The sequence below is a fragment of the Aulostomus chinensis genome, chromosome 2 (genome assembly GCF_037954235.1).
Source record: "Aulostomus chinensis isolate RoL2024-O1b breed Wild chromosome 2, RoL_Achi_v1.0, whole genome shotgun sequence".
Classification (NCBI taxonomy): domain Eukaryota; kingdom Metazoa; phylum Chordata; class Actinopteri; order Syngnathiformes; family Aulostomidae; genus Aulostomus; species Aulostomus chinensis.
The window spans coordinates 21,095,153-21,122,818 of NC_141321.1; the positions used below are offsets into that span (position 1 = coordinate 21,095,153).

The window sequence follows — 27,666 nt, forward strand, 5'->3', positions numbered from 1 at the left end:
ATATGCACAAAAAGGGGTCTTGAGTCACTTCAGTTTCTTGAGGTTTTCCTCCTCCTACATGACTTCTGTGTGACTCCAAAATGCAGGAAGAGCCAGCTATGTGTATTTACCTTGAAGCTAACCACTAACAACACTAGCCGCTAGCTGTTAGCCACTGCTCAGAATAAGCTACATTCAGGCCTGCACGAATGAGCAGTAATGACATCAGAAGCACCAACCTGTTGACGAAGAGATCGATTCGATCCATTTTATCAGTGAGGACAGCGAGCAGCTCACTCTTAACCACACCATTCCTGATGCGTTTGCGACATTTCAGCGTGTTTACCCACATTAAAACAAAAAACAAAAAAACTTTGCACTGTCATCACATATGAAAGCTGCTTCCAAACAGAAGAAATGAAGTGAATCTATCTTAAGCTGATATGCTAAGACTTCTCTTCCAAACACATGGGGACAAGAGCGAGTTGAAAGAATCTTGCCTGCTCTTGATCACTTTATTGATGGATTTCATCTGGTAAAATTCTTATTGTGAACATCGAGGGGAGCTTACTCCCTCAGACCAGCCTCTCAAAAAGCACATAAACTTTGAGCGTGGGCAGGCAAATTGGAAACACAAGAAGGCATAAGCAAGAGCTGGCGGAGCTGAGCTGTGTGTTTTTCCTGGACAGGCTGCATCCTGTACAGAATCACACACTGCAAATGAGTTACCTTGTTAGCTTCAATGACAACACCAGTCTGCTTGCGAGAAGTCACATCAGGAAACAGGGGAGTAGTTTTCATTTACTGACCAAAAAAAAAAAGTGCCTGTAATGAAGTCACTTCACAACAATGGGATTGTTTTTAAAGGAAATAATAAAACACTGTGCCATCTGCTCCCTTTAAGTTTCAAATGAAGGCTGCTGCAGCCCACCACAACTCCTCCTCCTCCTCCTTCATGATTGCTGCTACGGCGATGCCCATTCTCTGTACTGTGCATGCACTTAATTATAACTTGTTTGTACAGGATCTGAGGCCTTATATGGGATACGACTCAGATAAAGACATGCCCAAAATCAAATGCAGTATATTCTGCCTGCAGGTCGCCAGGAACCAAACATGAGCCTTCTGCCAGAATGTTACAGCTGGAAGGCTTTCTATCTGTCTGGTTGCTATTGTAGTTTCCACACAAATTTGCATTGAATGTCATTACATAAACTGACTGACACACAGCCAACCTGGGTTTTTTTTTAACATCTGGAGCCAGTGGTTTTTAGTACTGAGTATTCGTCAGTGTCCATTGCAGTACAGGTGTATTTCTTTTGAGCAGACATTGTGCTCATCTACTTATTACCTGCAAACTGATAAAAGCTTGTTTTCCAAAAAGTGCAAGCCATAAAATTGTTGGCTACCACTGCCAAAATGTAGGTACTGACTCTGTTTGTTCAAGTACACACATATACTGCTGTTACATCACTAAATTGTCTCATCTTGTATTGTGATTACCACATATTCCCATAATCAGTCTGAAAATAGTACCATGTAATTATAATATAAATGGTTGTCTGTTGCCTTTGACAAGCAGGGCTGAGTCATCATACAACACTGCAACTGAATAATCCTACAAGTGCAGTTTTCCCTTATCAATAATTGCATGAATGGGAACAATTGTTTTCAAAACAATAAATTTATGAACAATTTCCTGCCAATGATACTTTTGAATCTTTGATTTATTCAAGAAAACTGCATGTGTTTGTGTGCAAAGAGTCAGTACAATAATCTGTTTTCACAAAAAAAAATGTTGCGTATGTCTTGCTGATCAAAACTGATAAGCTGATTCTCAGTGAAATTGTCAAACTCCAAAAATTCTTACAGCATTTTAGACATTACATCCAGATTCATTCATTCAGTTATGCAAGTGATATCTGTTCACCTGGTAAATGTCCTGCCACCTGACAGGACCGAACTAGGAATCATAATCAACTGCTCAAGATTTGTTGTTGTCGTAGCAACATGAGTAACACTAGGGAGACAGTGAGTGTTATACACTGTGAGGATGTACTGCTTTTTTATTTAACTGAAAAACTGCTGTTTTTATTTATTCATTTTTTTAAAACTTTTTTTATTCTTAATAAATATTTTTTGTGAGCCTTACAATGTCACATTGAAGTTGACGTTTGGATAAAAAATGTCATCACTTCGCTATTCCATGCTATTTGATTAAATTTTAGTCAGAATTATGACTAAGTTGTGGCCAGAAACTTTTTTATGGAATTACAATGCCCTTGAACTTTGACCTCAACCCACCAAAACTGAATCAATCCATTTTGTCTAATATGAAGAAATTCCATCCAGGTGTTCCTGATGAAAATGGTTTGAGAAGCTAAAAAGTTACTTTAATAGTTCAAGAGAAAACTGTAAGATAATAAAAGCCTTTCCCATTGATTAGAATTGCCATAATCTTCATACCACTTAGGTGCAATGACATTAAACTTCTTTGGATGCATTCATGCAAAAACTCTTCACGCAACATACTTTTGACGTCAGCTTCAGCTCCTTCCAGACCAGTAACACAATAGGAAGATCAGCTAGACACAAAATGATCGTTCACATGACGGATGAGGCCGTGTTTTCATTACAGATGATGAAAACCTCGCATTAATGTAATGAATGAATTGGTTTGTCAGTTCTATCCATTTACAACAGCATCTCCCATCAATGCAGAGCCATTTCCCAGGCTGTTCCATTTCAACACGCTGTTCTCTTTAACCCCAAAATGGCAACTCTACTCCATTATGATAAATCACAGCTCATAGCCAGATATGCCAAAGGAAGCTGCATCCACACCGACGTTGCTTTTAAGGAAAGGAGAAAAGGGACAGAGAATATGGAAAGTCTTTAAGCCAATCTGGTTCTCTGCCAACCTGCCTCTAACCTCTGCTCTTTTGGTTTGGGAGTTAGCTAGTTTCCTTTTTCCTCTGACATCACTCTCCAGGATCCACACAATGATAACATGGCCCCGATTGCATGACATTACTGTTTCCTTGAATGCACATGGGAGAATTGTGTTAAAAATCCCTCACGACTACAAGCTGACTGCAGTTTCCAGCAAGCACCAGCTGCACGGCTGGTGTCCATGGGAGAGATGGAACGGATACACAGATACATGAATTCCAGGCTGCTGTGAGGCAAGGAAGTACATTTCCTTGGGCAAGATTGTTCTTACTGTGATATCTGATGGTGTGTGTCTTTATTATGAAGGTATCATATGGCAAAGATAGATAGATAGCTGGATGAATAGATAGCTAAATAGCTTGCTAGCTAGCTAAATAGCTAGCTAGCTAGCTAGATAGATAGATAGATAGATAGATAGAGAGATAGATAGAGAGGTAGCAACTTTAGGTGCAATTACATATATTAAAGAAGGAGCAAATTGGAGTGGTTCCTTGCCAGCTTTGAGAACCGAGCCTTTATTATCTTAGTAAACTAGCTTTACATTGCTATAAACCCTATTGAGCGCTTAAACTCCTGTGTTTAATATGTTCAGACCTCCAGGGAGTCTGGTTCTGAAATTTAAAGCAAATTGCTGCTCGGTAAAAGTGTTTTTTCCTCCATGTTTCAGATCTTAATTTGTTGTTGTAGCCTATTTCAGAAATATGAGCCAAATACTAAAGTAAAGCACAATGTGGAAAGAAAAAAAAGCCCCCTATGTGCATGTGTGCGTACGTGTGTGTCCCAGTGTAAGTGTGTGTGTGTGTGTGTGTGTGTGTGTGTGTGTGTGTGTGTGTGTGTGTGTGTGTGTGTAATGCAAGCCAGATGTGAGCAGGACCATGGAAACAGGTGATGATAGCATTACGCTGGGATTGCAAACAGATGGAGGAGGGCTTGAACCTATTCTTGTGTCACTGTCGGGGTCATAAATAAAGATTTTTTTTTTTTTTAGCCTCTGATGGGATGATTTCTGTGTGCACACAACTTTACATATTATGTAAACAAGACAGCCTCTGTCAGGGGTGAAATCTTTTAATTAGAATCATTTTGAAATAATTCATGTCTTTGTGGCCACTGGCTAGCAGGGGCGCTTGTTCTGCTTCATCGGGACAAAGCTGAGGATTAACTCAAATGACGCTGAGAGGATTCAGCATATCAAAGGTTATATTGTGCCGTTTATTTGTGTATTCAAGGTTATCAGTGTGTCTTTTACCCTGGTGTTTCAGGACATTTGAGCAACAATGAGGAGACACCTCTTGTTTCCCTCCACAGGACAAAGGTCTGCTTCACATCAGGTGAATATCACTGGTGGAGGAATGTCTCCAGCAATCAGCCTTGATTTAGCGGCTGGCGGAGCTGTCCTAGGAGACGCAGGAAAGCCACTGTACGTGTTGGATTGGCCTCAGAGTGGGAGAGGACACTGAGCAGACTTTTGCTGAATGGCAGGCAGGCCCACCCCTGAGAGATGGTTATTTAGTGAGTAATTACATCGAGCAGCACAGAGAGAAGCAATGAGACCCCCTCTCCATTTAAAAAAAAAAAAATGCTGGCTCGCGTATTCATCTTCTGACTTCATCTAGAGGGTTTTGCATTTTTGCAGCTATATATAAATGTATAATTTAGTGGCTTGATATTTTGCAGGCTATCCCTAAAGCCACCACAAGAGAGCACAGCTGGCCGACTCTCTCACAGGTGTAAATGCCGGGGACTTGAACACAGAATCACTGCTGTCACTGCTTCAACACGCCACCCCAGATGGGGCCTCCCATTCTGCCATTTGGTGTGAGCCAACTTTCACAATAATGGACACGTAAGAAGGTGACACCTTGGCCCAGCGTGGTGCCACTTAACAATGTGACAAATAGTGAGCTCTTAAATCATTGAATATCAGAGTAAAATGATTTATTGGCCTCTGCAGCAGACAGTGTTATCCAGGGAGCATTAAAGATGCACTCCGCTTTAGATTTCACACGTTCTGTAACTTGTTTATGCAGCTGGATTGTTTTATTGGAGCAATTGAATGAATGTGTAATAAGTGAGCTGAAATACCATGCTCAAGGGTACAGTAGAAATGCCACACCTGTCAGTGCTCGGAGCTGGACGGGCATTCCATTCATATCCACTCTATTGACTAAACATCACATTTGACCTTTGATATTCATTTTCCTCAATTTTGCAACACAAGTTTGCAAAAGCCTGAGATTTATTTAATAGTGTTTATTAATGATTATTACCACACTCTTCTAGTGTCTTACAAAGACACACATTTATTTTGTTCTAGAGTTTCCCTTCTTCCCAGAGCTGTGGATTAAGTGCTACTAATGTTTAAAAAAAAAGGCAAAGCTTAGTTGTGGTCTGCTCAAGAGGATCAGCTCACTTCCTTTACCACACAGCACAGTGTGCTGGGAGCAGAGCTTGTCTTGGAAGATCAATGTCTCCTCTTTTGTCGCATCCGTCATGCAGCTTCTGCGTATCACAATGGCATCGGGGTGGTTGGTGGGCTGGTGAGACGCTTGATTTGAGAGCACAGAGGACCACCTGACCATCACTGGTGCCCAGGAAAACACACACACACACACACACACACAAACACACACACACACACACACAAACACACACACACACACACACACACACACACAGCTGATTGTGTCTTCATCTGCGTACTTAGAGCAAATTCATTTGAATGAGCTTTATGTTCCCGTCTCCCTGCTATAGAATGAGTTAACATGCTTTATTCTACTTTGACATAAACTATAGAGTTTAATGGGCTGTTGTTTGCCCAAACTAACAAATCTGTGCTCTGCTTCTTTTCTTCAGAAAAAAAACACTAGCATTTTGCTTCGTTGAAATTATAAAGCTGTTACCCATTATTATCATCATAACAGCCTCGTATTTCCATCCACCTTATCTGATGTTTCACTAGAAACTGCAAATATTTTGTCTGTTCATAATATATGTCAGAAACGAGGTGTGTGGGTGTTGATTTGTTTACACTTGGGATTTTCTTGACTCAGGTTATCATTGTGGTTGTTAAGAAAAATATGAAAGGATATTTTTCAACTTAATGTCCAGGGTAGAGACTATAAGACTGGGTTTATTTTTAAACTTGAGTTTTAATCAAGTTGTTTTATGTATTCTTTGAGATTTCCCACTTCCAATATTTCCAGAGCTGTGGCGCAACTGTGTATTCTCTATGTTTATCTTTCTCTCATAGCTAAAAATGCAGTTAACAAGAAGCTTAAGCTGCAACAGCACATTCTCATTAAAAAGGGCTTACAAGACAAGATAGAGAGACAAAATAAACAATCACCAGTTGCACCATTCTTCATCTGCAGCAAGAATGTAGAAGCTGTCAGACCGCTGGGATCCAGGGGCCTATTAGTGATGACACTTCTGATCTACTTACTCTGCAGCCTCTCAGCCTTGACAAAGTCCAGCATCACACACACACACACACACACACACACACACACACACACACACACACACACACACACACACACACACACACACATCTACAGGCCATTTGTTTTGTTAAGTAAGTGCTAAATGCTACAAGGTGATTATCAGGCATGGGGGTGTGAGCTTGCCCACTTTCTGCAGGAACCAAAGAGTTTTAGTAACCATCATAGAAACAACTTAATTTGCAGTCCTCCTTGAACTTCATAGAAGCGAGTCCACCAGTGAGTCACTGTGTTTCATCGCTTCATGTCACAAATAGATAAACAATTATTCAAACTTTAAATAAAGATCTGAGAACTCACCACATGATCTGTTCATTTTCAACTGTCCTCTGAAAGTTCAAAAAGTCTGAAACAGCAAGATTGAGATCCACTTGGAAATGTTTTCATGGCACTGTTGATTTTATTCATTTGTAAATCTTGAATTAATTTGTAAAGTTACCCTCTTTGCCTATAGGATGTTTAAATACATTAGTAGTGCATGGGAGTGCAGTGCATGAGGGTGCAGCTAAAACAAGGCTCCCAAAGAACTTTTTTCCTTCTTTTTTTGTGAGTGCATTTTTTCAGAATTGCCAGCGTTGCTCTTTCTACGGATCTCCAAAAGACTAGTTTTACACTGTCTACACGCATTACTGCTATAGTCTGTTGAAGGCTGATCCTGTCACCCACATCTTCCCTGCAGCCTGGCCACCCAGCCTGGATGTGCCTCCAACATGTCATCCCTCTGTGTGGTCCTTAACAAAAGAGAAACACGGAGACAGAGGGAGGCACAGCAGTGCCAACTGAAAGAGAGATGTTTCGAAATATGACAGTGTCATCTCTGGGAAGGGAGTAGGGAGGAAGGGAGTAGGGAGGGAGGGAGGGAGGCGATACAAAATCCATACAGAGGGAGGAAAAAGTAAGTAAAGACCAGAAATACAAGCAGAGCTAGTGGTAAGTTACATTTAAATTTGAACTTTTTAGCTCAAACAAAAAATGACTTCATAAACTTTTAGAGGAAACCATAGTTTAGGAAAAGGAAAATTTAATTCATTCACAGTTATGTATCCTTTTTTTAGTATGTTTTTAATCATTTTGTTCTTGTGGTTTAATTTTGCAGTTCAAAACAATTAAGAAAATCTCCTAAAAAGGCAATGATATAAAAATATATGAGCTCATGCTGTATGCGGTCATTTGAAACAATGGGATCAGAAGTCATATTTTCCCTTCAAAATAGAGGAAAGAAAAGAAAAAAAACATCAAACGATTGTGGAAACACTTTATTATGACAAATGATGCATTTTTCATCATTCTGAGCCAAAGAACAATTAAGACGCACATGAAAGTTTACAGCAAGTTGCATGAAAAAAGTCAGACAATAGATGGTATATTGCAAAAGATATACAAGCAACCACATATTGTCTCAAACAAAGTATCATGTAATATATGAAATTTGTCGTGCACATTTTCAATTTAGTGGTTTTGTGTTGATTCAAGTGTACTTTGTGGTTCTTTCTGGTTGATTTATGTGGCAGCTGATGGATTTTAAAGAACCCTCAGTGCTATCAGGTACTTGCAAGGTAAAGCTCTCCATGTCACAAAACAGATATCCAATGTCCTGAGCGTGTTTTGTGTTAGGAAACCATTTTTAGGGTTTACTGATACCGGCTCGTTGCTCTGACTTGCACAACACTAATTTATAGCATGGAAAGATAAGAGTGGTGAAAAAATATTAACTGCAGGGCACGCTGATGTGCCAACTCGCCATCTGAGCCTCAGTGTTGCGTTGAAATCCTGTTTCCTGTTTTTTGCAGCCTTGCTATAACTAAAATTACACTAAACCCAATCAGCATTTTACTATAAACACTTAACACTTCATGCATTTATAAGCTGATTTGAATAACTGTCAGCTAAAAATTGTCACACAACCTGTTACAGAGCTTTTAATACTTGGATAAAAACACGCTGGATTTGGGATTAATGTTACATGTTTGAACAGCCTCCAAAACACACTTATGGGCTCCAGCAAATCTGCAATTTGTCACCATGTGCACTCCTGTGAAAACTACAGTCCCTGCTGTCTTGTGTCTCTGTTCATTTTCATCAATACTTCACATTTGCTTATTTTAGTATCAGAGCTATCCATCCTGCGGCTGTCAGTTAGGGTTGGTGTTTGCAATATGTTTTTCATTTAGGCCTAATAAATTTGTGAGTGTTTGAATGTCAGCCCAGTACTCAAGATTTTATAGGGAACTCTTTATTTTTGGTGTTCATAAAATTCTACATATAAAAACAGCAAATTATTGAAATCATTTGCCTATCACAATAAAATGGACAGGCAGCAATATGTCATTATACATTAAAAGTGGCAATTATTTCTTGTGTGTGACATGTGTTGAACATTTGAGTTGGCAGACTGATCAGGTACACCCTCCGGATTTTCAAACATCAAATGCTTCAGTGGGTCACTGAAGGACAACAGAATATACAGTCAGCTGTTGCTGAAACTTCAGCTGTAGGTGACAAGGCTACACAAAAAAGTCATATGATCAACAGATATCTAAAGGGCTACACTTGATATGTGTATTTCACTATTAACTCTGCTGATACAAATGCCTGAACTCTCTGGAATCGAACCATGCATGAGGAAGGTATAGCAGCACATCGTCTGCATACAGCAAAGATGTTGATGACAACTCTAAATTTGCAGCTAACTTAACTCATCATGTGTCTGACTTTGTCACCAGGCTGAAAGTATCTGTTATTCTTACAACTGTTGCCATCAGCCAAAGACAGCACAAGGCGGTATTAAGTAATCCATCTCCATGTCTTAACTCCTGTGAATTAAGATTGTGAATGAAGGTGCCAGATTTCGGAATGAGTCTTGCACAGATGAGATTAAGCATCTGGGGTTGGTTTCAAGGGATAACAGGGGGCGTTATATATTTTGAAAATGGGGTCAAGCATTCAGTCAGGGCCTTTTGGATAGAACATACTGTAGCTCTGGCTGCCTATGAAGTCGTGTTCACTTGTTGTTGTTACTGTCAGTCTTTTGTCTGGTACACACCCATTGTGTAATGCCCAAATGGGGCGCCTCCAGCTCAGCATCACATGGTTGTCATCTGGGAAGCGGGTACAGCCCTCCAGCGTGGACCAATGCAAGTTGGCTACCAAGTTCCAAAAACCTTTCCCCATATCAAGATCCTCAACTCTGTCACAAGCTCCTTTGTTTTTGAAGGAAAGACCTTTGAACTCTGACTTTTACAATTTTCCATTTAAAACTATAAAATGTGTTTGCAAAGATCAACGTAATCCTTAAACCGAATGTGAACAGTGTGCATTAGCCTCTATTAGCCTATATTAATATACATTACACAGTAACACCCAAGTATTTCCCAGCCTCACACACAGCCATTGACATGATAAGGGGAATGCATGTAAATAAAATTGAGACATGATGGCTGAGCAGCTGAGTGACTTTCAGACACATGACGTTGCAGATATGGTCTACAGAGATCCTGCTAATGATCATTCTTGTGAGATCCATATCCTGTCCCAAACCTCCAGCCTATTTGTCTCTCACATGAGATCTCTCGCACACACTCCTTGTCTCTTTCCTGTCTCAAACATCAAAACAGTAAGTACCCGTAGATTATAATAAGCATACATACAGTCTCTTGAGGATTCCATTTTTATTTTCTGAGAAAGCTTCCATTGACAAATAAGATATCCATATGTTAGTGAACAACAGACTACAAATGCCTGGCCTGTAAGAAACAACAGTGTGTTCCCCATCATTTGTTGTGAAAACAGTTCCTCTGGTGGCCTCCCTGCCCCCGGCCTGCATTTTCCCCACTGTAAATCATGATGAAATGGCTTGCAGGTGTCGGGATTAAAGAATACTCTCAAAGGACTTTGGGCCACAGACACAGTCACAGCTGCTTCTCTCCTTTTGCCAGGTCATTTATTGCTATTTGTTTTCTTGTTGAGCGAGATGAGCTTGTAGTACCATAGCAGGGTTGGACTGAAGGAACCTCCTAAAGGGTTGTGAGCACAGTACACAGAGCTTTGACCGTCTGATGTATGAAATACTTTAAGGTATGGAATAAAAGGCGAGCCTTGCTCTCTCCATCCATCTCAGGCTCTCATGTCAGTAAAGAACATGAAACTTTAATATTTCTTCGCGTGTGAGAACCAGTCTTACCCTGTGCCAGATTTCTGGAACCAATAAATACTAGTCACTGGGTAAATGTATAATGTATCAGTCCTGTCTTTATGTGATTATGGAGCCCGGTGTACTGATTGACATCAACAAGCGTAACTAAAATATATCAATACAGCGTATGTCAAAGTGTCCACCTCCTCTTAGGGGAGGTCAGTGATAACAAGAAGCGTTTCTTTAAATACCCTTTTTGAAAATGTCAACAATTTCAGCCATCAGTCCTGTTGATGATAGCACAGCAACATTGTTCTCATTAAACAAACTTAGGTCAAGAAAAATGGCACCATCTCTATAAAGTCAGCAACGTACAGTTCCAGAGTCCTTTTGCTCTTTAATTTAAATGTATTGGATAGATTAATTGGACAAAAAAATGCTACTGCACAAATAACCCAGTTATTCAAGATTTGGTCTCATTTTTGATTTTCTACTTCTATTTCTATCTCTCAGTGCTTCTCCTGTCCCAGCAAACAACATATTTTCAACTTTGCCATAAAAAAGAGCATTTCTCAGTGTCTGTATCATATTATAATATTCACAAGGTCTTCTACCCATAACTCAATCATTGAAGGATGCAGCCAGACTTGCATAATTACATGAGCAGAATATGTTAATGTGCAGACCGCACATCAGTACCAGTCATCAGTATGTGAGGTTGGTGCTCCATAGTACCTATCTTCGCAGAACCAACCTCTCATCCCTCAAATATTGCCTTCATGTTCATGATCCCATTCTGGACAGGTAATGCTTTTATAGATCCCTCTGTTTCATATTGATTATTTTTGCCTTGACAAACTACTTTGTCAAATCAGTGTAACCAATCACGTGATCCTCATCACATGCCAAATCCAGTTGGAAGAAATCATCTTTTCCACTCAAGAAAGTGCATTGGTCCAAACTCCTGTTCTTGTTTAATTGCTGTTACTGAGTCTACTTCTGCAATAACTGCAATCACAGCTGTGTTTGTTCTAACATTAGCGTTTGTTGCTTTAAGAGACGCCACTCTGTTTTACCAGTTGCATCATCAACTACAAGAGCCGCTCAGGACCACATTACTTTTACTTTTTATTTTACTTTAGGCAGAAGTGCATTTAGACCACTGTTCTGATTGGATCAATACAGGGATGCATGTACCCGCAGGGCTCAACTGTTGAGCTCGTGAGATACGGGTGGTCCCACCAGGCTATTAGGTCTCGTTCCCTAAAAGCAAGCACCAGACTGACCAGAGGGGGCGCTAGTGTGGAGACACATAGTCTGATCCAGCTTCCCACCCACAGATACAGCCTATGATGTCTATACAGATGCCTAACTTGGAGAACTGAACCAGCAGTGGCCCCTGTGTTGGTAGACCACACAGTTACCACCATCCTACCTGGACGATCACCTATTGATCCTAACCTGCTGACCACATTGTTTGGTGTAGTCTAGCAGGAGACACTAATCAGAACTTACTGGATCACATTGAGGCTATTACGTTCCCCATTGTACTTGTACTCATTAAGTTCCAATCTACTTTATTAAAGTGGTATTTCACCTTGTAATGTCTATCAATAATCTTTATCTATCTTTTTATGCGTATTTCCTTTTTTTTTGGATCTGCTGATGTTCAGTATATGTGAAATTCAATAGCATGGACTTGATTATGATGCTTTAAGAAGCATGAACTCTGGGGTGTTTATAAAAAAAACAAAAACTTGCTGACGAAATTTGTTTGGAACATAAAATGAACATGCTGCCTGTCTGTTGTCCATCAACTTCCACTTTGAAAAGTGATAGTCTTCACAAATCACTCCTTTTTTTCTGTGTGACCAATTATGAGGGAATATATGTGTTGACATTATGAGTGTGTGTTCTTTTGGATTCACTAGTAGCTAAAAAACGAATCTATTGACGTGTACAATTGATGTGATCATCCCACTGCTCAAAGACTGATACTCTGTCGGAACTTTTTTGGCAACGTCACTTTGGTATGAGCACACTGTTATCATTATCTGTCCAGTCAGAGGCAAGAGCTATGAAAATAAAATCTGAGTTGAAATATAGTTTTTCTCCAAGTTTTTATGTCCCACAGAATTGTTTGGATTACAGTGAGCTATACAGCAACTCAATGCATAAATCTCTCTCTTTTTCTGTCCTGAAGTGAATGAGCAACAAGCCAGTTTTGATCAAGATCACAGGGGAACTGTCACCATGGAGATACAAACTCATCTGTTATGAGGTAAAGTCTTCCTGACTCAATTGCGGGCATGTAGCTCCAACTGGAAATGACCACATCCACTGATATAGATCTTTCTCACTGCAGACACTTTGACTTGTCAGCTGTAACTAATAACATTAATGATGGCTTGGTTCCATTTAGGTGGCCCAGAAAACCATGTCAGTGTGCCAACACGTACAATGGCCGAGCTCTGGCACTAGAGAACTTCGAGAGGGAACGCAGCCATCATTAATGTTACTGAATACTCAAACTAATGTAGTGCAGACATGTGACTTGGTCCAGACTTCAAGCAAGTCCAAAGTCATTAGGTAAGTATCAAGAAAGTCACTGGTAATTTTTCTTTAGTAAGTCAAGTCAAGTCATCTCAAGCCCTTAATCAAGGTTTAAGGCAAGTCAAGGTATCAGGCCCAGTCAAGTTGAATCCTCAGTTAAGGCAACTCAAGACCCAGGTCAGTTTTTCTTGGGCAAGTCAAACGAAGTCGAGGCAATTGAGTTAAATGAAGTCAAGCTGAGTTCTTAAACTAAATCAAGTCCCAAGAATTTTTTTCTTTCTGTCTGATTAAAGTAAAGTCCCTGTCCTAAGTAAGGCCTCACCTTGACTTGGGTTGGGTTGGCTGGGTTTGGCTTGATCCTTCCCCCTCAAAAAATAGACTTGGGACATGACTTTGGACTTGACTTGCCTAAATTAAGAACTTGATTTGTCTTGACCTATCCCCCCTCTTAGGACTTTACTTAGCTGGAATGTATCGTGGTATACGAGTGACAAAAGGACTTATAACTCGACTTGCCAAAGAGAAACTTTGGACTTAACTTGCCTAAATATTTAAACTGAACAAGTGTGGGTCTTTATCTTTTAAGTCCAAGTTGAATCTCAAGTCATGTATTTTCTATCAGGTCAATTCACAATTGAAATGAACTTTGACTAGAGTCCAATCAAGTTCAAGTCACTAGCACTGAAGTCCACATCTCTGGCTGTGTGTGCCACATCATTTCCAATATCCTATTCTGTAACTTGAGGCTTTAAATGCCATTTTCTTGCCAAAACACATAATTAAATTTGATTACAATATGGGATCTCATGTAATCACTTTCAATCAATGAGCCTTGAAAGAATGTTTCATTCAAAAGCTCATTGATACAAAGCAAAGCGAAGCGGGGATGTGTAATGATTCGTTGAGGGAATTAGAGTTTGATCTGCCAGTAAAATGAAACTGTCCAGATCTGCTGACCTGCTGAGTTGTTGGAGCACTTGTATATAGTCTGTAGTTGTTCCAAGCACGTACCAGCCTCACCACACAGGCACGTTTGACGTACAATGAGTGCTTAAAGTGCCCTGGTTTTATCACATTTGGCCAACATGGCCGCGATGATTACCTTCAGTCCAAACCAATATGAGGTATTATTCGAGGCTGTTGAGCTGTGGGCGAAAAATCAACAGGCCTAATTTGATTGTAAGAGCCTGCAGTTTCTCTCAGGATACACAATTGATGTTGTATAGACACCATTACTCTATCTACTCATATTTTTAGAGAAAGCAGCCAGGGGGGAATTTTCAGTTGGTTATGTAGCCATGTCATAAAGGAATATAAGTTCTGATTAATTTAACCTGAAACCAGGCAGATCAAGAACTTTACAATACGACACACACAGCCGATGAATCACGAGGACCATCGGCTGATAAACATTACTGATTTTGCCCAGAGGGGCCGGCAAAGTCGCCACAAACTAAAAGGATATAGTTACTGCTTTGATCAAATGTTTGCTCTCTCATTAGCAGCATTGTGCTCATGCAGAGATGAGAAGCACAAAAATACTTTGTCAATCTGCTTAGGTAGATTTTTCGGGTATCTGTAATTTACATGACTACAATTTTAACAGAAATAACTGGACTTTCTTCTCCTGACATTTTACAAACATGTCTATTACATTAGTTTTGATGTGTAACAGATAAAACAATGAAAACATTTAATAAGAGGCGGATGAGTTTGTATTAAGGGGCAAATAACTACTTTACACTTAAGAGCCTGTACCTCTTTACTGTTTTTTAAAGAAATCGTTTTAATTATTAGTTTTGCTACTTTTACCAGTACCAAGTATCTGTTTTTCTATACTTGAAAAATGAATGTGTGTACTTTTACCACCTCTGTTGTCAAGCTGAAATAGTGACATTATTTTCCATTTAATCCATTGATTACATTACATCTCCTTGCCGTAGTTACATTAAAGTATTTAATGAAGCAGTTTGGGTATAGTGAGGGATTTGAATTCCCTGTTTTATTAAATGATTCCCACGGCATGTTTATGACCAGTGTGTGAGGCGCGCAAGACGAACAAAATCAAGGAAGACCACATGAAAAGGGCTTTAACTTAAAAGCAGTCTCACTCTATGAACACAGATGAATCACGGTACATTTACTGCCTATCCCTCAGTGTCACACGTTAAGAAAAAAAACAAAAAAAAACACAACGACCAAAAATAAGACCACAGTCCTCACTTCTCAACCTCCATGTTCAACAGCAGAGAGGAGCACCTGTTTAGCAGCAGTTAATCATGACTTCATATTTATGGTTAACATTTGAAAAACATCATATAGGCCTGAGAGCAATACCTTGCAAATTCAACAGCGCTAAAAATTTACTGCCTTTCCCATGACTGTTTGCGCTTTTGTATTTGACGCCTGCTGGGAAAAAGCAGTAACTGTAATAAGATCCTGTCTGCTGGAAACTCAAAAATCATCCTGTCTTGCAATGAAAGATTAATTCAGAGGCTATTTGGATGCAGGATTCAATGATTTCTTTTCTCTTTTTATCACCTCACTATTTATAATCCACACTCTCATCTGGTTTCATCATCTTCACTTGACATGATTTTTGGGGTTATTGTTCACAGACCTGAAACCAGAGACATTATTTTTATTATTTTTCATAAATGCTTCAGCCAGGCTCTGAGCAGCAGCACCTGCTTAAAGAAGCTCATGGTGCAGCTTGTAAAACATGTCACTGGGAAGCACAGCCTTGTTCACTCCTCCACTGCCTCCTTCTCCTCCTCCTCCTCTTCTCCCACCTCCACCACCTCCTCCTCCTGCATCCAGGACTCCTCCACACTCTGCTTTTTATTAGCCGGTGCTGTGGCACCTGTAGGGGCTGAGGAAAGGATGTATACACAAGTCAACCAGGACCATCTGCAGCCTGTAAATGTTTGCCAGAGTGTGATACATTCTTCATTGGTCATGGCCTTCTTCTAAATGTTATGTTTTCTGCTGACAGAGACGAAAGAGCAACAGGAAGAAAAACCTCCTTTATGAATTTAGTTTGTCAATAGAAATTCATTATTTTATGCCGTCATCGTCTGTAAATGTTATCTAGTTGTTTTGGATTGTATCATAGGCATATGTGTGTTATGTGAAAGTATTTCACTTTTTATTTTCTAACTGGGCGCTCCACCCATTGTGCTCTTGTCTCTACACTGTGAGAACTTGTGATGTGAAGTGACAGCGTCATCGAGATCAAAGTGCACGTCACTTTCAATTGAGCTGAGGAGTTAAAGAAAACACAGAACGTCCTTCCTGTAGCCAGAAGTCCTCTCCGTCTCATCCAAAAACTTAATCAAACAGATGTGAAGCTAATCGTCGCTAATCAACTGCTACCTTGATCAAGTGACAAGGAGCTCATCTGAAATTCATAATACTTACATTCATGTTAACGCATCAATAATTATTCTTATAGTCGCTTGATTGTTTTTGATCTGTAATCTGTTCCATGTGAATATTTGTTATTTTGACAGTGTTTTATGCTCTTTCAAATCATTATTTTGGTTTTATGGTCTGCACAATTTTAAACTTTTTACATACGTTAGTGAGCTCTCTGGTGGACTCATTTCAAACTCAGATGTTTAAATATTATCATAAAACAGGGCGTTTGTTTGCAGCCTACATTTTCGTTGTCTCACCATTTGTGTTACAAACATTTCTGGTAAAGGTTTATGAGTAAAATGTTATCATAACACACAGGGATATAGTTTAAATGTTTTAACAATAAAATTCTGCACAATTTCTCTCTTTTTTTTTTAGTACATAATATTAAAATCTAGGACATAAGAACACAACCACCAGAGGGCGACAGTATTTTGTTCTCTCGCCATAGATAAACATTATATTTTCACTTTTTATGAATATTAAGAGGATGTCAACCACATAATAAATCAGAGCTGATGCAATGACTCATGAGCAGCATACACAGAAGGGCGGGGGACAGTCAAACTGAGAATTTGCAGGTTTTATTTGAATATAACACAAACTAAGTCATGGTTGTGCCCATCATTTCAATTCTGCCTCCAACCCGATGTTGTCAGGACTCTTTGAAATGGAATATATTGACACAGTGCAAAATTCTTCTCACGTCTCCCAAAGAAAACTAGACATTAATAAATAAGGAAAAAAAAAAACCACTCTGGGCCTCCCGCTCCCACCCAGTCTCTTCTGGTCTACCCTGCTCCTACCCAGCCATCCTGTGGGGTCGGAGGCTCGCTGCTGCACAGTCTTGTACTCCAACGTGCTACAGTGCAATCAAAAACACCTGGCCTCAGGGCTTGGAATGGTCGCAACATTGCAGCACATAAACCAGCCAACTACTCCATATAGAGGCCCCATAATTGTTGGACTGAAGAGGATTTCTGCTTTATTTTACAGGACCGTTTTACTATTGTTGTTAAGACACAAAGCCCACAGCCAACCTCGACGTCCAGCACACTTCATGAATGCAGTATTACAAACAAATAGGAATTACTGCGATTTCACTGACTCACCAGAGCTGTGAGACTTTGCTTGGCATTAGAAATGAAACATCCTTCAATTTTATTTCCAGCATCCACACATATTCCTCTCACACCTGCAACACAATGAAGGATTTGGTATTTAGTGCTATATTTTATGCTTTAATAGCACTCTTAAGTAAAATGTGTAAGATCTGGCAGGATTCCGTCTCCGATTAGCTGAATATACACTTCTGGGATGTTCTTAAATCAAGGGGGAAAGTTTTCACCCAGGCAGTAATGAAAGCGATGTCATGTTGTTTTTGGTCCGCCCTTGTTCCTGGAGAGTTTTAGATTGATGTCACAAATAAAGAAGGCCAAGAAATTATTCCTTAACACACTGGTTTACTCCTTGATTACCATATATGACATTACCCCGATTCTTTTAATCCCTCTTATGATGTTGGACACAATAGACTGAGATCATTAACAGTGTGTCAGGTAGTAAAGTAAAACTTTTTTTCCCTGAGAAATTCATGAGAATAAACATAATTCAACTATGAAAAATAAGGTGCTCAAATTTCACCAAATACAAGACCATAGAAGCAAACAAGGACTACGTGAAGTATAAAAGAGCTTGAAAATATGACAACAAAAACATGGACAAATGTGCATTGTTGTTGTAACCTTAATGGGCATACAATAATAAGAATTTTCCTCCTCATTATGACCAAGCTGCTGGGCAGGGTCTCTGGTTTCTCCCCCCTGCCGTGCCCTGGCAACCCCGCAGCATCCCCACAGAGATGGCTTCCTTGCCGTGATGAGCTTTTGACAGGCCCCAAAACAGCCTGCTTAATGCTATGCCAGGCCAGACATGGAGCGGCTGGGATGCTGGCAGCTTCTTGGCCCACAAAATGCATCACGGGCCCCAACCTATTTTACCCCTCCTTTTCCTACACTCTCTCTCTCTCTCTCTCTCCCCGCCTTTTCTTTCTAGTGCCTCAGGATTGTTATGCAAAGCTTTCCAAGCAGACATTGTGGGAGTTATTTCAAGCACAGATGTATGTAGAGCTTACAATCTCTCATCGTACCCAAAGAGATGGAAGTCCTGTCTGCTGTTATCTGGGCTGAGCGGCCAGGTGCGGGGCCGGGGCCTCAGCTGAGACGTGCCACACCTTTGAAACAGATTTACTATCTGGAATCAAACTGTAACTTAAGATCTCAGTCGCAAATAACTGCTGACAGCTGTTGATCCTTGAGATGGTGACTCTGGCTTCCAACAACCGAGGTCCTAACACTTCTAAAGCTATAAGATGAAGAATGAACCAGTGAAAAGATTCACAGGAGATAGTTTGATGACATTACGTATTTCAAAAAACAACTGAGTTTTTGCATGAGAACTGGACAAGAGAGCGTAATCGCAGGCTGCGGAGATTGAGAACAAAGATGCACTACTGCCACCCAGTGTTCAACTAGCAATACTACCAGAGTTTAAATAAACATGTTGTCCATCTGCTGCAAGAGTGACTCCACAAGGATAACTCATCACAGCTATACCATGCCTTTTCCATTTGTGGTCCATTTTATGGCTTTTGAACTGTAAACATTGGTCCAAGGAAAAGGAAACACCTCGTGTTTTGGCATTCTTACGTTCTCAGACTGATTTACTAGACTTGGATTAAGACTAGTGACTTGACTATTGGAGGAGTCATTTTACTGATGAAGAAATGGGACCAAGAATTTGTCTCGTAATAAAATAACAGGGCATATACATTATTGGAAGCACATGTTCTCTTCCTGAAAACAGACAAGTGAAAGAGCTGATTATTGATCACACCTATTATGTCAGTTCCAGTGTAAATGGATGGAGATGAAAAAAAGACCTGCGAGGAGGATGAAAGGCTGCTGTTGTTTGGGCTTTTGAACATTTCAAAGTGTGAAATAAGGCAGGGCTACTGAGATTTTCACACTCGACAGTTTACCATGTGTAAAGACAAAAACACACATTGGATACAGCTGCCAGAGGCCACACAGCTTCTCACTGTGCTCACGGAGAAGCTGAGGCTTGAGGAACTGAAACAATTATGAGTTTGTTGAATGAATCCTGGTGTAAGTTGGCTGAATAAATGAATACAGCAAAGATCTTTCAAATCTGGCACATGTGGATTTAGAATTAATACCAAAATGTAACAAAATCTTTGTGAAACAGCTGGTACAGTTCAGGCTCCAGTGAGGAGACCATGGTTTTATTAGAATATGCTCCAGTGCCAGTGTGTGAGCAAACTTTTTCACAGTTGTAAGAAATAACGTGCTCCGTTCCTACTCTGACTAGCCATATCTGGTGAATGTAAAAAGAAAACAATCTTAAGAATGTAAAAATGCATTAAATCATTCCCATGACTTTGTTTTACAACCGGCACTCGGTTCCAGACACCTCTGTCTGTTTTTCCAGTAGATTCACCCGCCAGTCAGGGAATAAATGTTCCTATCTACATTCATAGTGAGACAGCTGCAGGATTCTTACGCATGTCTCAGCTACATATCATGCTTCCTCCAGCAGTCTGCAGTCATGACATCAACTATGTAGCTTCCTCTCACACACATTACAGAGTGAGATAACTGGAGCCTTCAACCACAGTTGTTAGTTTCTCATTTGCAAATTTGTTCACAACTCAGGGAAATGAAAAGCATTGTCTTCCAGATTCTTTGCAGACATCCACCATGAAGCGAAAGATTCATTCACAAGATAGTTGAGAGATTCTGCAGGGAAATAAAAAAAAATGTTCCGCTTGACTCGTTCTTTGTGCAATCAAGAGCAGGGAGAGCTGGTTCTAATTGGGATGAGGAGGTAGGCTGTAACCGTATCAGCAGAAAGTTGCTGTGTGGTGCATTATTTAATCTCTTCATGTGCCCTGAAAAAATATGACAAAAACTTCAGTGAGAGTGGAAAACCATGACCTCAGACGTTGTAACCTGGCAGATATAATCCAATCATTCTGCTGAGGGCCCAACTTGTGTTTAATGCCAGTCGATACATCATACTGTATATCTAATTTAAGATGGAGCTGACTGGGCTTTGAAGAGGCAGTTTTGAAATCACATTCCAGTTTCCCCTCCCAAACAGCAAATTATTTCTATTCCCGCGAGACGTGTAATTTCGGACTCAAGAGTTTGAGCAAATCACTTGCAGACTACTTCACGGGGAGTTTATTAATCTGAGACAAGGGGTCTGGGATTCAAGTAGAAGTATAAACAACCTCATCAGTGGACAATGTAAAAGCTTTGACTACAGAAAGTGTGCATGGTTCCACCTCAACAACATACTTGGGAGTCAGGTTTGACGCCAGATACCACAGAGGAAAGCTACAGCAAAAAAATGTGCCCCATAATTGGGAACAGTCTCTGAATGTATGTAAGCAAGGTAGGCTGTAATTAATCCCAGCACGATGAGGATCCTCTGAGGAGTGTGCTCATGTACTTGTTATTGGACGTCACCACAGGGCCACTCTGGAGCCCATCAGATACAGTGTCTAAATACACAGCAATCATGTGGTGTTCTTTTCTCTCTCTTTTTTTTGTTCTAAATCCTCTCCCACAATCACTAAAGGTTATCAGGGAGCATCTAGCACCACCAGGCTGTGACCTGCATGAACCCACACTCATTCCATACCAAAACACGCCTAATGTCTTCCTCATTTAAATCCACTAATTTAAATCAAGCAGTGCCTGCGGTCCTACACTGGAGGGGGGGGGGGGGGGGGGGCAATGGGAAAGATGCTGAAGCACACATCTTATCTACCACATATTAGTGAAGCTGAGAAATGGTATTTGCCATGTTGCATTAGCCTGTTGCCGTCCCATCATCGCCTGCCATTGCCAGCAACAACATGATCCAAATGCAGTCCAGATGTCTCGGCCCTTCAAGCTTCAATATTTCACTACTGCCTGGATTAACGTTATCAAGTGTGTCACAGATCCCTGCTTGATAACATCTCACAGGATTTTAGGAGAGCGGTGCCTTCAGCTGACCACAGCTTACAGAGAATTTAATCAACTTTAAGTCACCGAAATGAGATCAAACTTTTTCTCAGGATCCTAAATATTTTTGCATGGTGGAAGCTAAAGAGGGAAAATGTCAAGATCTAAACCCCACTTATGTTAAAAATACCAAGTTTACAGGAAGAGTTTGCCTTATGGCAAAAAAAAGTCATTTTGAACCAGTTATTTTAATCTCAGAGTTAAATACCGGCTCAAAGCTGCGGTTACATTCAGGTTCAGTGTTCCTCTCATGTTGAATGAGTGTTACACATCATGTTATCACATGTTTGACTATCAGAGATTACATTTGGATGTCTAATCACTTTCTGTCTGCAGCTCGCTGACACATTTCTAAACACTAATCTCTTCCCCGTATTGCTTATCTTTATGGTATTTAAGACAGATATTAAGCTCATCATAGGTTTGTGATGAGTTCATGTTATGATCATGTTATCAGAGATCACGTATAGACAGTAGGACCAGAACTCACTGATGCACAAAGACTGTAAGAATACGTACGGCAATTCTCTAGCTCTCGTGCTTATTTACTTTCAGAACTGCATATTTTGTGAAGGAGGTAAAAGCAGGCGGGTTACAGCTGGCACACCGGAGGCAATTACAGAAACTCTCTTCACAGCCTTCAGTTTAAAATGAATATTACACCAATTAATACTGTACCTGTGAGTGGAGCGATGGGCAGCTGGTCATAGATGAACTATCAGCAGTGTTCCATTACCTTGGCAGAACCTGAGCTACTGACCTCATAATAAGAATGTACTAATTGTGAAAAGGGGAGAAAGAGAGAAAAGAAACTCTAAATGTTTGAAATAAAAATCTTTAAGAGTCTTTACAGGTGTGTTTGTTATTTATTGCTGCTTCAGGACCACAGAAACAAATCTTCACCACTGACTCAGCAACTTGACATCCTGAAAAAGTTTAGTAGTTAAACTGGAGGTTAGGGTTAGGTTAGGGTTGAATGATACTGATAAAAGAATCAAATTGTGATATGATTCACAAGAAATGTCATAATGTGTGTCACTATTTACATTTTAAATGAAAACGTGGTGAGATCATGATTTTTGTGGAGTTCGATACCAAAGTTGTTCAAAGATGATTGCTTTGCTCTGATCACTGACGAGTTTTTTGTTCATTTTCCAGCACAAAGAGATGAATGATCCACTTTGAGGGAGCTGATGAGTTCCGACTTCCAACCTGGATTAAACTGACCTTCGACAAACACAGTTTGAAGAATCAGATTTATTTATCTGGAATCAACTGTCTGCGGGTTCATAACAAGCCTTGTCGTGCTGATGAACCTCAAGTGCATACACAGTGATTGTCAGCACACTAAAATAGGGATTTCAACACACGAGACTCTCAGAGGCCCAAACCATCGTGAGTCCTAACAATCTGATGAGAAACATTTCCCTGGAGATGTACACAGCAGCAGGCAGCAACCATGCAGAAAACAACTGAGCCAGATTTGAACCCAGTGACAATCAAGCCCTGAGCTGAGCCTGGGATACCGACTAAACCTTCACACCATGCAAAGACCCTTTTCCTCTCAGATGAATTCCTGCCCTTGGATTGAAAATCCTGCTTGATGGGCCCTGATTGCGAGGTCGAAAGCCTATTTCCCTCAGGGCCAAGGTCACACCGGTTTCCCCGACACTGGCCTTCCAGGATCAGTCCTCCTCTGAGGAGAGCTGGGCTCCCTCATCATGAACCTCTCTGTAGGCAGCCATGGGGCTACCGTCAGGAGGGTAGCTCCCCATAGAGATCTTCAGTCCCTCAGACAGTTTCTGGGCTGCCAGCTTGGCTTGCAACTCCTGACATTAAGCACAACACAGAGAAAAACCTGAAATGAATAGACTTGTAAACAGAAAACCAGAGCATTGTGATAAAAAAGCCCAGCTGTAACCATTAAACCATCAACAAAAGCAGAACTGGTAATAAGCTTTACAGGCTTCACAACAGAACACTGCCTGACAGTTGGCTGGACCGCCAACACTCTGGATGAAAGTCAGCCTCCGTGCAGGCTCAATGCTGCCCTCTAGAGGAAGCTGGTCAGGACTTGCCAGAACGGAGCTAGTCATGCTTACTGGAGTCATTATGAGCATTTATACTTAAATAAACTTTTTAGGTTATATATAGAACAGGGTTTATTTAACCTGGTTTATGACAGGGATGCTCAACACTTTTTTTCCCCTAAGTCCTGAAATTGAATCCCAAGTTCCTTTCATGAAATATCACTTAAGCCTTTACATGAATTTTATCTAATGACATTTATTTTATTTAGGTGTTTTTTCATTACATTACTGTTTGTGTTTCCAAGTGCTTGTTATTCAAACATTGTGACCTAAGACAGCATCAGTGTACAGTAACATGAGACTTTGGTGTTCAATTTCAGTCATCCAGAGACGATCAATGTGTCACTCTGCTGCCGGGTCAAATTCAAATGAACAATTAAAGATACCAGACAGGACCAGGTATATTTAATGTATGTATTTGTGTTTTTTTTCTGTATATCATGTTTTAGCATCATAGTAAAATCACTAGCAAACTCTAGTGAAATGCAAGCCACCAGAGCACAAACCTAAATAACAGCAGCTTTTCATACCTTTCTAGTTCCCAAAGGTATAAGGACAAATATGGAATGACAAAATAAGAGGTAATATGTTGGTATGTTACGTGTAAACAGCGCAAGTCATGCCAAGCCCAGTCTACTTAGCACACATCTCAGATGTGTATTTTAAAGAGTGAAATAAATGTTCTGGTTTGAAAAAATAAGAATCGTGATCTCAAATCTTAGGGAGAAAAATCCCTCCGAATTAAGTGAGAGACTGCGTCTACACCCTAGATGAATTTCTGCACTTACCTGCTGTTTCTTGGTTTGCTCCCTCAGGAGGGCAGCTGATTCTTGCAGAGACAGAAGCTGAGCCGGGGTATGGTGGAGGGGAGGGAGCTTTGCTGCAGTGATGTCATCCAGGTGTTTCCTGTCCTGCTCCTTCCTGGCCTGAGCGGAGAGCGGTGACGAGCCTTCGGATGACCAGTTGGGTGATGAGGATCCTGGTGAAGAGTTCTTGCTCCTGTGTGACATTCTGGAAACACACAACTGATTTTACTTCTAATCATATAATTAATCAGAGCTGGCAAAACCACGTTACTGAATGAAATCAAAATTATTGGACTGGTTCAACTTGTAACCATCAAACAGCCCACTCACTGATTTGGTTTGAATTTTTGTTTTGAGGAGGCTGCGGCCTTCTCTGTTCTCTCCAGGACAGTCACATAGTGAGGCTTATTTGGTATCTGCTTCCTGAGAAAGTAATTGTCTCTTGGCGTGCTCTTAAATGGGTCTTTGGTCTCGTTACTGACACCAGTGCTAGCAGGTTCAGAGACTCTAAGCCTGTCCAAGACCTCAGCAAGGTCACCCTCTTTTGTCCCGAGCAAGTCCAAAGAGGCCCCAGCAGTGGCTGTATCCATGGTTTCAACAGCTGCCGCTCTGTGGACCAACTGGTCTCGCTGCTCTGAAGTGGGGTTTTCCTGCAAATGGACCAAAACAGGTGAGGTCTCCTTCTCCTGAACCACACCGCCTACAGTGTCCTCAGTTTGCGTGGAAGCTGGAGCATCCTGGATGGCACATTGTTGCACAGTGAAAGCTTGCTGGTATTTGGACTGTAACTCCATCCTGGCAGCGGACACTGAGCCCCGTTTCCTCTCCTCTTCATCGCGGTGTTCAATGGCACGCTGCACCCTCTCAGCAAATTCTCTTATCTTTTTCCCTTTGTCAGGAAGAGTCTGCAATAACCTCCTGCAAACAACAAAAACACATCAGAGAGGTTGAAAACCATCATTCCAAATACAAATAGGTGACAATAACAGCATAAAGAGTCTCTACACGAACTTCAAGAACATTTTCATTTTTGCCCCTCTGGAAGTCTGCGTGAGGGGCGAAGGTTATTCTGACTGTGCTGACATGTGGTGACACTGTATGATCATAAATGTTGATTTAATTCATTCTGACAGGTTTGTTTGCTTATATCACACAAAAAAACACAAACATTAGCCACTTTTTAAACTGGAATGGATGGTGATGTTAATATTCACATTTTATTGATTTTATTTTAGTTAAGCCTTGAGAGCTCATCTCATTGTGTTGTGACTGTTTTCTTTATTAGCCGTTTTATTCTTCTTTTAAACTCATGTTTTGTGTCCCTCTGCAGCACATTGAGATTTTTGTCAAATGAAAGGGGCATTACAGGTAAAATACAATACATAATTAGAATTGTGGGACCAACATGTCATAATAAATGGTCATCGTGCTACAAATGTAGTATTATAATCCTTTTGAAGTGCAGAAGCAGGAAAAAAGTTGTTTTCACCATGAAATATTCAATATTGTGGGAAATTAGTAACTTTAATAAGATAAATGATTGATTTTTTTTAACGTTGGCCATGACATTTACTCAAGTACAGTATTGAAAAACTTAAATTGAGGTAACTATACTTTGATTTTGCTGCCATCTATAATTCTTTGCCACTATAACTTATAGATAAATGTATACTTAGATTCAAAATGAAAATTGCATCATAAACAACACATACAGATCTTGTAAAATATGACTTTTGTCTGAAGCCTCAAACAAGTTTCAGAATTTCTTACATTAATATCACAGAAATGGTGCTGTTAGCATGTAGATATTGTCCTTTAAGCGCTGATTCTAGAATTTTATCCTTCCTCCCCTCTATATCTGGATCAGTTATATCATATATGTTAAAAAAAAAAAACACGCACCTTCGAGGGATAATTGGAAAAAAAAAAACTTAAATATACATTTTTGACTGTCCAATCGATATTGATCCCTAATACAGATATTGGCCCTAAAAAATCCTATTGTAGTTGGATCCTAGTTGAGTTATAAATTACACTACTGGGCAGTTTAAGAAACCCAATACGAATACCAGCATTAATAAATTACACAGGAGGGCATAATCAGTAGAAGGCGAAACCTTCAGGCCACAGAAAAATGAACAAACTAGCTTGTGCTCAACTAACAGCAACAACACCTAAACCCTGCACGAATATTAATTAATCATTTAATATTAGTCTGATGACAGTTCATGATCAAATGTACCAGTGTCACAATTGCAGGTGTATCTCCCAGCATTCAGCATTTTGAGTGCGTCGAGCATGTTTCCTGGTTTCATACTTGCTCTATCACTGCCTGGAATCATGTATGACTATAATGAACATTACTCACTTGTTAGACAGAATCTTGTTCTGTCGGAGCAGCAGTTCCTGGAGTTCTTCTTTGCTTTGGCTCCTCAGATCTCCCACCTGTCCCTGGCGCTCCGTCCACGACGAGGACATCACCGCTAGCTAACGACAGCTCGCTACAAACAGCAGGAGCTAACTGAACCACTCGGTTTAACATTCATTATAAATCCAGCACCTTCGTATTTAAGGAGTCGTTTAATGGGCTTCTTTTTGTGGTTGTGAAGCTTCATAAACCACAGGTACTGTACACATCCTCAATACACTGAAAACAACATTTCAAAGTGGAGGGAGTCTTCTTCTTCATCGTTTCCTCTTCTTCTTCTTCTTCTTCTTCTGAAAGAAGCACACGCGGTGTAGTTTTAACGCCCTCTCGCGGTTAAGGTAGAACATTGCAATTCGCAGCGAGTGAAAGCGGCCTGCTGCCCTCTGCAGGTATCAAGACCAACTAAACAGTTCAAAAACACAAAACTGGGACCTTAGTTGCTGCTGCTCCTGCTGCTTCTTCTTCTTGTTCTTCTTGTTGTTGTTGTTGTTCTTCTTCTTCTTCTTCATTTTTTATGCACAATGTTTTAAACAACGACAGTTATGCTTAGCATCCTTTCTTGACCCCAGAAAGCAGTTGCCAGTGGTGGCAGCTAATGGTAAATGGACTCAATTTTATATAGCGCTTTTCTACCTTAGCGGCACTCAAAGCGCTTTACAGTGTCATCTCATTCACCCATTCACACACACACTCACACACTGATGGTG

At 40.4% G+C, this 27,666-nt stretch overlaps 1 protein-coding gene and 2 long non-coding RNA genes across 3 annotated transcripts; 2 read left to right on the forward strand and 1 right to left on the reverse strand.

The window, feature by feature from the left end:
- The first annotated feature begins 2,983 nt into the window (after positions 1-2,983).
- LOC147269386 (uncharacterized) lies at positions 2,984-5,300 on the forward strand. Its single transcript, XR_015111437.1, has 3 exons — positions 2,984-3,216; positions 4,240-4,443; positions 4,609-5,300. It is a non-coding gene; the product is annotated as an uncharacterized LOC147269386 (long non-coding RNA).
- Positions 5,301-7,330: 2,030 nt separating this feature from the next.
- On the forward strand, positions 7,331-24,119 carry LOC147269387 (uncharacterized). Its single transcript, XR_015109940.1, has 4 exons — positions 7,331-7,364; positions 12,770-12,847; positions 12,989-13,155; positions 22,794-24,119. It is a non-coding gene; the product is annotated as an uncharacterized LOC147269387 (long non-coding RNA).
- On the reverse strand, positions 22,380-27,242 carry polr2m (RNA polymerase II subunit M). The gene is made up of 4 exons (XM_086183967.1): positions 26,900-27,242; positions 24,862-25,449; positions 24,514-24,736; positions 22,380-23,464 (listed from the first exon to the last, which is right to left on the reverse strand). The coding sequence occupies exons 1-4, from the start codon at positions 27,007-27,009 to the stop codon at positions 23,321-23,323; spliced, it is 1,065 nt and encodes a 354-aa protein (XP_086040093.1). The 5' UTR covers positions 27,010-27,242; the 3' UTR covers positions 22,380-23,320.
- Between the last annotated feature and the right edge of the window lie 424 nt (positions 27,243-27,666).

What these genes read in the sequence shown, in the direction of transcription:
- polr2m (XM_086183967.1), bottom strand. Translation starts at nt 27,009, where the DNA reads ATGTCCTCGTCGTGGACGGAGCGCCAGGGACAGGTGGGAGATCTGAGG. An exon ending in AACAAGATTCTGTCTAACAA is followed by an intron (nt 25,450 to 26,899) that starts GTGAGTAATGTT and finishes TGTTGTTTGCAG; the next exon opens with GAGGTTATTGCAGACTCTTC. An exon ending in CAAAAATTCAAACCAAATCA is followed by an intron (nt 24,737 to 24,861) that starts GTGAGTGGGCTG and finishes GTGTGTTTCCAG; the next exon opens with AATGTCACACAGGAGCAAGA.